The 13507-nt window shown below is 38.9% G+C and overlaps 1 protein-coding gene across 1 annotated transcript in view; it reads right to left on the reverse strand.

Annotated features, from left to right (window-relative positions):
- Positions 1–13507, reverse strand: part of LOC125224624 (leucine-rich melanocyte differentiation-associated protein-like) — an 87873-nt gene that overhangs the window by 16469 nt on the left and 57897 nt on the right. The window contains exon 4 of the mRNA XM_048128049.1: positions 5739–5878. Coding sequence (XP_047984006.1) covers positions 5739–5878 — 140 coding nt within the window. The remainder of the gene's footprint in view (positions 1–5738; positions 5879–13507) is intronic.

The following is a 13507-nucleotide window of genomic DNA, read 5'->3' on the forward strand; positions in this document are numbered from 1 at the left end:
GCCTCGTTAGATTTTAAAAGCGTTGTATTTATCGTGATCAGTGACCCGATAAACCATAAAAACGATACCCATATTTGTTTTATGACTTTATCACCCCCTTTTCACCCTTTTAGGGGTTAGATTTTCAAAAAACCTGAAACACGTATTTAGTCATATGTCTTTAGGAATCCTCCTGTGAAGTTTCGAATAAAATAGTCAAACTAATCTCGTTTCTCCATACAAAATTTGAACCCCCTTTTCACCCCCTTAGGAGGTGAATTTTGAAAAATCCTTTCTTAGTGCTCCTCTACACTATATAAAAAACCCACGTGCCCTATCATAACAAAGTATTTGGTATAGAACAGTGTTTTTCAAAGTGTGGGTCGCGACCCCCAGGGGGGTCGCGGCACTTATCCTGGGGGGCCACGAAGTTTAGGTTTAAGAGAAACTTATGACAGGCTGATTTGATTTTTTCTAACTTAATGAAGTCAAAGTCTTGAAAAGTCAAATTCTTATTCCTTTTTAGGGTTCCGTAGTCAACTAGGAACCCTTATAGTTTCGCCATGTCTGTCTGTCCGTCCGTCCGTCCGTCCGTCCGTCCGTCCGTCCGTCCGTCCGTCCGTCCGTCCGTCCGTCCGTCCGTCCGTCCGTCCGTCCGTCCGCGGATAATCTCAGTAACCGTAAGCACTAGAAAGCTAAAATTTGGTACCAATATGTATATCAATCGCGCCAACAAAGCGCAAAAATAAAAAATGGAAAAAATGTTTTATTAGGGTACTCCCCCTACATGTAAAGTGGGGGCTGATATGTTTTTTCATTCTAACCCCAACGTGTGATATATTGTTGGATAGGTATTTGAAAATGAATAAGGGTTTACTAAGATCGTTTTTTGATAGTATTCATATTTTCGGAAATAATCGCTCCTAAAGGAAAAAAAAGTGCGTCCCCCCTCTAACTTTTGAACCATATGTTTAAAAAATATGAAAAAAATCACAAAAGTAGAACTTTATAAATGGTCTAAAAAAAACATTGTTATATTTTCTGAAGACTTTCTAGAAACTTCATAATTCATAATATTCAAATCGAGATATATATAAATATATATTTTTCTGAAAGGAATATATTTATTTCTGAAATTGATTGATGATTTTTGTTCAATATCATGTTTTTATGCCTTATAATTACATTACATTAAATATTTCAATATTATAGTTTTGAACTTTCTAGAAAATTGTTTTGAACTTGATAGGTTCAGTAGTTTTTGAGAAAAATACGGAAAACTACGGAACCCTACACTGAGCGTGGCCCGACACGCTCTTGGCCGGTTTTTTTTTTTGTTTTTATATCTACCATTGTTGAAAATGTCAGCTCACATAAATATGAAGTAGCAAATGGGATCAAGCCATTATTTATTACCCAGAACGCACCAATTGAAATGGATATCAACTCCAATTTATTAGCAATCTATCAGGTGCTAGTTCCAAAAACTTATTCAAAGAAGGATTCAAAATCCAACTTTTTGGACTCAACTCTCCACCATAACAGAAATATGGATTTCTACGTTCACGTTCATATTGTGTAAAGATGTTGTCCACAACTCTATTTTTGCTAAGAAATCCGTTAACTTTATCTGCTGTAATTATGTTTTCGTCAAAGATATCGCGGCAAGATACTCGTTTGCTACTTTCAATAGCCAAACATAATCAGAAAATAAATCTGCAAATCCAGTTTTGTTATACTTGATATAGCTAATATTTAGCAAAGAAAGAGCTATGGGGGTCACGAAAAAATTAAGGTGTCATAAAGGGCCGTGAGACCATAAAGTTTGAAAACCACTGGTATAGAAAATCAAACCTTATTTCATCTACAGCCGTTTCGATCAAACAGAAACGCGCAAATATCACACTGTGCGTCCGTAGGTAACAATCATAATGTTATTTCGTTCGGAGTAAAGTGTGCTTTATGAGTGAGGTGCAGGAATTAAATTTGCACGATATGCTCTAAAAGGGAAAGCCAATAAAACCCAATATAAGGCTTACCCTTATGGCGTTAGGCTGAGCCGATGATAAGGGTTTTGAAAGGGTATTGGGCTATTTTGGGTAAGCGCTTGCGTTAGGGCTTTAAAAGCAAAATGAAAGAGTATCGTCTGGAAAGGGTAGGGTAAGTTAAGCCTAACGAATACCCATACAAAACACCGTATAAGGGATAGCGAGCCGGTCCCTGGACTTTGTACATTTGGATCACGTCTCCGATTTTTCATTTTTTTTCATTTCATTTATCAAAATCAGAGACGTGATCCAAATCTACAAACTTTTCGGGAATGTTGTTCGACACTTTCGACGTCACTTGTTGGTGAATTTAATTTAGTGTCAATATACTGCCCCGCCCGCGAGGGCATGGGTCTAAAACTATGTGGCTCACGCTGGCAATGAGGCGAACGGTATGGCCCAGTTGCAGTATTTAAAGAACCTATAAAACTTCCCATACAATAAAATTCTACGTGACGGTTGGTGACGGTTTTGCAATCGACCTTAGTGCGACACGACACAGCCACACAGACAGTTGCGTGTCGTTCGCCACGGAGCTAGTGATTGACCACATTGAAGCTCTCGCGCTCGGCGCTTATTTTTTCGCTAACCCGCTTCGCATCCCATGCAAATTCCTATTTTTTTTCCACTGATATATCCAATTTCAGATGAATTCTGTCAATTATACTCGTAAACAAAGGAAATGCTATTTTAATTTTGTTATGAAAACAAAGATCCATTACATTCAAATGGAGTGTATACTCGTATATTATTAGGTACCTGGTAGATGAGGTAAGCCTTATTTCAAAGTCCCTATTTTACCCTTCAAAGCCCTTACTTTACCCTTTCAAGTATGACATACGATGATACAGAGAACTCACTAATGGTCGTAAAATAATTATCTACCTACTGTTAAGAATCTGTTCTGATAAGTCTTACTGTGTGCTACATATAAGTTATATTTAAGTAAATATGTAATTTAAAAAATATTGCCAATGTGTATCCCAGATAGATCTCACAAAAACGAATCTAGTCTTTAAGAGATTTGCAAACGACACGTCAACTTAATATAAAGACATTCTTCTATACATATTATGTAACAGATGTAGTGCGAAAAGGGTTTCCTTAGTATTTTTCCGAAAACGTTCGTATTTGTCATGCTAGTTCAGTCAATGTCAGTACATCTTGTACTGAGACTGACTGAAATAGTATGACACGTTCATATGTTTCCGTTACAATATGAAGGCGAATCTTTTCGCACTACATCTGTACGAAGTACATTTTGCAATATCTACTAATATTGGAAATTATTTACACGTTACACATTCACTTGATGCGATCACGTGACGTGTTGTGATGTGAATACTAAAGCTACAAGGCCGATGGGTTTTTATTTTTAATAACCAATGATCGGAACTATGGGAGCAAAACTTTAACAAAACTTGCTAAGTGGTCATTTTAGAGTACTTACAGCCATGAAAATATTAATATATATCCTTGTAGTAATGTATTACAAATCTTGGATTCAGGTATAGAATCAAATTTAACACTGATCTGAAAATAATAATCTTGGTTTTATTTTAAAATTTCAGCTCTAAGGTTTTGTTAAAGTTTTACTCCCATAGTTCCGATCACTGTTGATAGCCGTTTGGTGTCGTTTTAAAAATGGGAAAATAAACACAGGAGGATATTCCATGAAGTTGAATTAGTGTATCTAATATCAAATAGACACAATTAATACTGTTTCATTATAAATTGCATTAAATAAATGTGATATCGGGTTATACGCCAGATGAGTTCGAAAAATATTGGAAAATTGTGAAATTAGGTAATCATGGCTTTCCTCGTGGTAAAACTATCAATGATACAAAAGTTCAGCCCAGATTGTGTCACAAGCAAAACGCCAGTCATTTCATCCTGAGCATATTAGATTATAAAATAGTCCCCTCTCCGAATGAGTGATGTGAAATAGTATTTTATGCAACTGGCGTTTAAGTGAGGTCAAAAAAGACGAGTGGCGTGAGTAACAATTTGAGGTGAAGCCGAAAATTGTTAATAAAGACGCCACGAGTATTTTTTGACTCAGTTAAACACCGTTGCATACAATACTTTTTCTACGACCATGCACTTACTTTTTAATAGTTTTCTAGAATAACTTTCGTGAAATTCGCACTATTTCCTGTATTTTGACGCGTCGGCCTCCCCACTGTTCCTGTACTCACCCTGTCGCTCGCATTCCCCCCGCCGCCGCCAGCCCCCGGCGCCCCACGCACCCCCGCTATATCCCTTAAAGGCTTCCTAACTATGCTTTAAGAGCTATATCGTATGCGTGGGTGCGCGGGGCGCCGGGCGGGGGTGGGCATCTTTTATGTAGGGTTTTAACGATCTATGCACGACACTGTAAATGACGTATAACAACACGGGAGTAGAAAAAATAAATTATGAGGTAGGAATTGTATACAGTGAATTACAGTGTCGGTAATTCGGTATAACTATCATTGAAAAAGAACTCTAGAATGCCGATTTCAGGGACTTGATTATATCGTGAATATGAGAGATAGCTGAAACTATACAGATAGTACACATGCCACCTGAAGCAAGTTATTAGAATTGCGTCATAAAATACTGCCAAATGCATCACATTCTCTAGATCTGACACCATGTGGATTTTTCATACGCCCGAATAGATGAAGATTGAAGACCCAATAGAAAAAAAAAATCCTCTAATGAGGAACTCATTGCTGAGAAGTAAGCATATTTTGAGGGTTTTATATTTGCTTTTGAGGATTGAAAAGCATACATAAAGAGCTAGAGATATAAAAACAAAATTATGCCAAAAGATTATTTTTCTACTCAAAGCCAAGTACTTATCAAACAACCCTAACCTTTTTAGGGTTCCGTAGTCAACTAGGAACCCTTATAGTTTCGCCATGTTTGTCTGTCCGTCTCCGTCCGTCCGTCCGTCCGTCCGTCCGTCCGAAGTCCGCGGATAATCTCAGTAACCGTTGCACTAGAAAGCTGAAATTTGGTACCAATATGTATATCAATCACGCCAACAAAGTGCAAAAACTAAAAAAGGAAAAAAATGTTTTATTAGGTAGTTTCCATGTAAAGTGGGGGCTGATATTTTTTGTTCCAACTCCAACATGTGATATATTGTTGGATAGGTATTTGAAAATGAATAAGGGTTTACTAAGATCGTTTTTTGATAATACTAATATTTTCGGAAATAATCGCTCGTAAAGGAAAAAAATGAATCCCCCCCCTCAACTTTTGAACCATATGTTTTTCAAAATATGAAAAAAATCACAAAAGTAGAACTTTATAAAGACTTTCTAGGAAAATTGTTTTGAACTTAATAGGTTCAGTAGTTTTTGACTACGGAAAACTACGGAACCCTACACTATGGCCCGACACGCTCTTGGCCTTTTTTTTATTATTTTATTTATGATTTCATATCAAAAGGATAAGAGCACGTAAAGTGTAAATAATTGTACGTTTTGGGTACTTGAATATAAATCACACAATTATTTTACAGTGTGCGTGTATGTTACACCTCTAAACCCCAAAAAATTGCATATGGATAAAAATCAAAACAATAGCTGTCCGCTGCAAAAACCGAATGCCGATATTCAAATAATGTTGAACCATTCGACAAGTTACATTGACACATAAAACATTTCAAACATGCGTTTCCTGTATACAGTTGAATAAAAATAAAAAAAGGTTTACCTGTATCTTTGATAATCGGATTCATCTTTGTCGAGGTCGGACAGTTGGTTGGGGCAAGCCTTGTTGCTAAGGAGGCTGAGATACGATAAGGAAGGGAAGCCTTCACTGATTTTATTCACGAATCCCTCCAGATCCGTAATCTGAAAAGAATTTATTGTGTTATAAATTTCTGAGTAGTACTAGAATGAGAATGATTTATTGCAATACTTTGAGGTCGTAAATGGAAATAGCTCATGCGAAAATATTATGAGATGAGAAATTTTCTGTTTCATGTGAAATGTTTATTGTAAATATAAGTAAATCATGCCTCACTGAATGTCTATGCTACCTACCTTTCGATCGTTCGAAATGAATAAAAATGAATAAAACATGTTTGGTTTTGTAAGAATACAGAAAGTATATTTTTCCGTAAGTATATTTTTTGTAAATATCTATTTTTGAGTAAACGATGGTACCTACAATGATTTTTCATCGATATTGGCCTACCTAATAAATTGTGTACCTAATAGTATTATGTTCTTTAACCTTTTAGTGCTCTGTAGTACAGACCACCTTCATGAACCTTGTAATGGAATAGATTCACAAATTCGTACTATTCGTAGCTATCAAACAAGCGCAGTTAAACGAAACAAAGCGTTTCACATTTCAGACAACTTTGGGCGTAACACATTCTAGCATGTACACGGTCGCCATCAGATATATCGGAGCTACAAATATGCTCAAATGTATCTCAACACGTTACTATTGTCAAGGCGTTAGATATTATCGAGCACCACGGCCGTTTAGATGTATCTGATGGCAACTACAAGTCGTAAAGTTTGTGCCCCCTATTGGCAGCTCACTGAAGTGTTCAGCAGGAAAAAGGTTAGTGCCGGACATTAACGACTCCGGCCTGGCTGTATTATTGCTATTGGTGTTAATAGTTCCTATACGTATTACTCTGACATACTTATGGTAGTAATGCTACAATTGCTGTAATCGGTCGGAGGATGAGGAGGCTGACCGAGGTGTTTATTATCATTTTTCAGTACAGATGGTGTTTTTTTTACGCATATAGAAGGTTCTCGCACTAGTAGAAGTGGTTCATTATATGCCAGGTCGAAACTTCCGAGGGCTATCTGTACTGAAAAACGTGTTTTAATTTATCGCCACTAGTTTCGAACTTCCTTTTTTCGCAATAGTATCGCCATGTACTATTATGGTAAATTGAAATTGCAAAAAAAAGAATCAAAAGGTAACTGGGCCAGCAACGAACAGTATAATAGTTGACGCTCCATGGCGAACGATACACAACTGGCTCTGTTGAAGAAGAAAAGGCATTTATTGCAACAAAAAAAAAGAATATGACACTTACATACTAAACAGTACAAAATCAGTTACATAGGGTTTGGTTTGTTTGTGGTTGCAAAAGGACACCACTCAGCATGTGCTGTGGCGCCATCGGTGTGCGCTGGTCTTCCGTGGAGGCCTGGGTCGGGCGATATTGCAATACAAAAAGCTTGAAAACAATCGTAGATAGGAATAAAAGACACAAAGCACAAATACGACAAAAAAAATATAGAGAGAAATAGCTACGTAAAATATACCGCCAAACACTTAGTTATGAAAGATTACTTGTTATTTAGCTATTATATGTTTTTATTAGAACAGGGGCCTTATATCTATAAGTACAGCCCTTCAATTCGGCTTGCGGTAAGTGTCAATTTCTATACAATTCGATACAGAGAGACCAGAGGCCGTGAGTTCAAGTCTCACCCAAGGCAGACATTTTCCACTTTTAAATTTATTCTAAGCCTAACGGCATCGATTGCAGACGTTTCTGCTAATCAGAAGTTAAAATTCGATACATGTTGAGGAGGCAAAGGATCGACCGTGAACTTTGGGTCAAAATGTATCTAGCCTTTGCAAATAGAATATAATGATCTTCTAAATCACAATACGTGTTATTTCAACTACTCTATTCACTTAGTAAGTACCTACACTGAGCATATGAACAAAGTAGGTAGGTAAGTAGGATCCTGCAAAATGAAGGTGATTTTCCACCGGCAGGGCCTGAACGACATGCGAGGAGGGAATTGCAATCGAGCTGACCCTTTTTCACTAAAAAATGGCATTAATAGCAATCGCGTGCACGCCATAAATTGTAGGTTTTATAAGATACTCTATGTCGAAAGTAAAACTGTAAATTTTTACACCAACAAATATCTCAATTTAAGTCTCGCACATCATTGTATCTTAGAGAGTCAAAATGGTGAAAATATTTTGTCATAGTGTTTGATTTTATTTTGGTATAATAGTACATTACGATACAAGTGCGTAAAAAAGGAAGTTCGAAACGAGTGGCGATAAATTAAAACACGACCGAAGGGAGTGTTTTAAATCGACACGAGTTACGAATTTCCTTTTCGCACGTGTATCGTACGACGTTTTTCAGTACAGATGGCCCTCCGAAGTTTCGACCTGGCATATAATGACGCACTTCTCGCACTAGTGCGTAAAAAACACCATCTGTACTGAAAAATATTAAGCAGTGTAACTTTCCTGTAATACTTCTTTCCTCTTGATGAATAATTCATTTAATCAGTTCAGGAATTTCAGGATTTCATGTCCGCGAATTTAACATATTTCAAATTACTTTAAATAAATAAATCAAAGTAAATGGTTGTTTTGCTTTATATTTTTCTAGGAACATATATTATCTATTTTTGCTATGAAAGTACTCACTTTATCAAATATTCTAGTGATCTCTTAGCAGCTATCTTAAGGTATAAAGTTTTATAACTGTCATAAAATAGGAGAACGTTTAAAACTGCTGATGCTCATATTGTGCTTCAAGCTATAGGAACCGATGTACCGAGTATTATTTGCACACAAATAGTATTTTTCAGTACAGATAGTGTATTTTTACGCACTAGTGCAAAAAGTGGTTCATATATGTCAGGTCGAAACTTCGGAGGGCCACCAGTACTGAAAAACGTCGTACGATACACGTGCGAAAAGGAAATTAGTAACTCGTATTGATTTAAAACACTCCCTACGGTTGTGTTTTAATTTATCGCCACTCGTTTCGAACTTCCTTTTTTACGCACTTGTATCGTAATGTACTAAATATAGCAGAGCTTTTCAGTCGAATGCCATGTACGGTATAGTACGGTACGAGAGTGAAAAGCTTAATTATATAACTAAAACTATTGTATACAATACTTTTTCTATCTTCTTTTCATCATCATTACACGAACAATATCATCATTCAAGTTAAAATTTATGTTATTAACGTCCTTCACCGTTGTATCAACATTTAAGTTCCTGGCAACCAATTGTTTGTAATAACTGTCTGATTCGTCGATGACGCGATAGATAATAGTTATTTGAGGGTGCAAAGTTGTATTTTAACGCCGAGTGTGGAATTGAAAAACGAGCAAGTGAAAGGATTCTATAGTTGAACCACGAGCGATGCGAGTGGTTCGAAAATAGAATCCTGACTTGGCGAGTTTTTCAACACACGAGAAGTAAAATACATTAGCACCCGTGTGTAACACAAAACTTTTCCCCTCACTATAGCGAGGAAATTACAACGCAAAAAACGCGTTTATCACTGCTTCAGGTAGTTCCACAGGTGGTAAAACATCTTTATGACTAGATTAATCCACTTTTATCAATTTTAAAGCAGAACATTTGGCTATATTAAGACTAGCAAAATCTCTTCCAATTTTCAATAATTTTTAAGAAAAAAAAAACCGTCGCCTTTCGGGTTCTGGTGAAAGCTACTTACGAATGTTGGATTATGTAGAAATGTGTAAGTATTTTTTAAAACTGCTTTTAATGCTTTAATTATTAGATGGCAACACAAATGAATATACGTATAACGTTAAGGTTTGAGGAGTTTCCTCAATTCCTCATGAATCCGATTATATTATAAGAAATCGAAGCTTGACAAACTTTGACTTGAAAACTCAATATTATGCTTAACAAACATAACTAAATAAATGTCACTGTTCTGAACTTAAATGCATGCTTTTCTTACAAAAATACCAAAGTCACTATGAGTGTGCCGTTCAGATTTGAGGAGTTCGGTTCTGGCCATCATCAGCAGTTCCACTGCACCAAATGTCACCGTTCTGGACGAAAGTGCATGATGTTCTTATAAAAATACCAAAGTCACTATAAGCGTGCCGTTCAGATTTGAGGAGTTCGGTTCTGACCATCATCAGCAATTCGACTGCACCAAATGTCACTGTTCTGGACGAAAGTGCATGCTGTTCTTATAAAAATACCAAAGTCACTATAAGCGTGCCGTTCAGATTTGAAGAGTTCCGTTCTGGCCATCATCAGCAGTTCCACTGCACCAAATGTCACTGTTCCGTACCTAAATGCATGCTGTTCCTTTAAAAACATAAAAATCACCATATGTATACCTTTCAGATTTGAGGAGTTCCCTCAATTTCTCCAGGATCCCATCATCAGAACTGGGTTCTGAGAAAAATGGGACCAATCTGTATGCATATACATTCAATAAAAAAAAAAATTCAAAATCGGTCTAGTAACGACGGAGATATCGAGGAACAAACATAAAAAATAAAAATAAAAAAAATAAAAAAAAAACATACAGGCGACTTGATAACCGTCCTTCTTGAGAGATGAGGCGACGGTTAATAACTATGATGCCACAATTAAGTTCAAATTATAATACTTCTTAATTCATGAAAACACGGATTAATTATATGTAATTATGTCGTGCTAAATTTATCCGTAAGTATTGAAATTTACACACTGTACCTATACTTATATAGAAAATTGTTTATGTAGTGAATAACATTAAATATTACGTAGAAATTCACAAGCAATAATTTATAACACTGATAGTAGTTAAAGCAGAGAATTCTAATGACGTCGATCGCAATAACAAGGCGCGCGCGCTTTCCGCAGATCCCATGCAAATGGAGTAGGTAGCGATTTGCCCGCGCATAAATCAACGCAAGCACTACCACTCTGCATTTCGTCAATTAACGTCAACCATATTGTGCGCGATAAAGCCTTGCTTCGCCTGATTTATATTCGCAGCCGCGATAGCCACCACAGATACTATGGGGCAGTGCTTCAGAGATAAATACCATATTTGTTCTGCAGAAGAGGGCTATTCGAGCAATATACAAAATGAACCATAGAGACTCACTTAGAGATAAGTTTAAGGACATTAATATAATGACAGTGCATTGTCAATATATTTATGAGAATATTATGTATGTACATAAAAACATTTGTAAATTTAAGAAAAACTGTGATGTACATAATATAAACACTAGAAATAAGCATAAGCTTGCAGTGCCCTTCACTCGGCTCCATAAAATTAAAAAATCATTCATGGGTAATTGTGTAAGATTTTATAACAAACTTCCTAATGCCATCACTGAACTGTCTTTTAATCGATTTAAACATTATGTAAAGCGTATACTGATCTCTAAAGCCTACTATAGCACACAAGACTACATGAATGATGAAACACTGTGGGATACAAGTATTGCTGAAAACCATTAATTATAGGGTGGTATTTAAACGCAAATCAAAAAAATAACTTTTTTTACGCAAAAATAGTCCAAATTCATATCAAAAATACTAATTGCACAGCAAAATTTGCAACTCAAAATATTACTAAATACACTACAATATAATTCGTGGCGTACATCTATTTTAACTTTTAGTAAAGCTTTTTCATTAATGCATCGCTAATAATTACCAACGCACATCATACTTAGCAACGCTTTTTTTGTTTAATGTAGCTTCTATTTTTACATAATATACAGCAGTTTATCTAAATGACACAGCATTTTTTTCTAATTGCGATCAATTTTTTTATTAATTACAACATAAAGTGACCAGCAAAAAAACATAAAATTTAAAGCGCAAGCGCACAGAGAAGAAGAACGGCTTTTTTGACAGCATTAAACAGCTTTTACGGTTCAACGAGTGATAGTCCATCACTACGCAAGACGACGCGATTGGCGGATCGAGCAAGTTCTAACCTAACCTAACCCACTTTTATCAGAAAAGTTTTATTCCGTGAGGGTTACAGTTCTAACCTAACCTAACCCATTTTTCTCACAAAAGTTTGTTTCCATGAGGGTCGCAGTTCTAACCTTTTTTTTTGTTGACGGAGTGAGGAATGCTTTTACGCATTTTTCCCCGCCCGTGGGGAAGGCCATGATGGGGAGGGTATGTGGGACTCACTCATTCAGCTCCCTCTCCTAGCGAGAGGGAGGGAAAGAGAATACCCACTAAACCCCACTCCGGTATCGCACCCTCTAAGATGTTGTATGGGGACATCACGGGCTCGCACATTCATTCTTCCGCAATGTCCCCCGTCTTTCCCGACGTTAGGCCAGAAAACCCGCACCAAGGAAGGGGACAAACAGGGACGCTTCTGATTCTCCCCCCAGTCGTGTAAGGCCGTGCAATGTGGGCCCCAACCCACTGGCCCTATTGAGGGAGGGCGCCGTTTATTGCGAACTGCGCGCGTCTTCTCCCTCTACGTCTTTGCCGATGCGGAGGCGCATAGGCCGCATTTTCGCGTTCTCGCTCCTCTGTCTCCTTCTGCGAGATGATGTCCTCACAGAAGGAGATGACCGCTTTCCAGTTCCTCTCGCTACGGAGCATGGCTGCAACGACGCTGTGCAGCGATAGGTCCGTCGTTCCTATTGCTGCGGTGAGAGCGCGACGCTCTTGCTCCCAGTGGCTGCACACCTCTAGCGTGTGTTGGGCCGAGTCGTCAGGGTCGCCGCACTGGTGACACTGGGGCCCCAATTCCCTCTTTATCTTGTGCAGGTAATGACCGAAGCAGCCGTGACCGGTCATCACCTGCGTTGCCCTATATGACAGGGCCCCGTGCTTCCCCTTCAGCCACTCCTCCATATATGGGAGGACTGCCCCTATGGTGTGTGTTCCATACGGATTGTCCTCCAGACTGGCCTCCCATAGCTCTCGGAGCCTGACCTTGGCCTCTCGGTCTGCCCGCTCTGCCACTTCTGGGTCCAAGCGTTGTCCTCTAGCTCTGGCCTCCGCCCTCATCGTATACCTCTCCGCCTGGACCTGGGCGTCGAGCTCCTATGGAGGAGTGCAGGCGAGGAGACACGCCGCCGCATGGGATACCGTCGAGTAGGCCCTAATTATTCTTAAGGCCACCACTTTTTGCGGCCGCCGGAGCAGGGATTTGTTTCCGCTCGACAGCCGGTCCGCCCAAATCGGGGCCCCGTATAGGGCCATACTTCTTACCACCCCCGCAAAAAGGCGGTGGCATGGGGCTCCTGGCCCTCCCACGTTGGGTAGCAGCCTGCCTAGGGCGGAAGCCGCGCCCACAATTCGTGGAGCAAGTCGGGTGAAATGTTCCCTGAATTCCCATTTTCTGTCCAGGATCAGGCCAAGATATTTGATATTGGCCCTGACCTGGACAGATTCCCCCTCCACCTGAATCGTCAAGCCGGCGGGCAGGCGCCATCCTTTCCCCCCGAAAACTATGGCTTCCGTCTTCGAGAGGGCCACCTTTAACCCAAGCAGGCGAATGCGGCCGACCGTCAGTTCTGTGCTAACCGCCGCCCTCCTCAGTGTCTCCTCCAATTCTCTTCCCCGCACAGCCACCATTGTGTCGTCCGCCTAACATATGGTGGACATGCGGGGAAGCGGCGCCCCCCTTATCACCCAATCATATCCGATATTCCACAGAAGTGGTCCTAAGACTGACCTCTGTGGAACACCGCAGGCCATTTCTCGTTCTGCTC

The sequence above is a fragment of the Leguminivora glycinivorella genome, chromosome 3 (assembly GCF_023078275.1).
Source record: "Leguminivora glycinivorella isolate SPB_JAAS2020 chromosome 3, LegGlyc_1.1, whole genome shotgun sequence".
Lineage (NCBI taxonomy): Eukaryota > Metazoa > Arthropoda > Insecta > Lepidoptera > Tortricidae > Leguminivora > Leguminivora glycinivorella.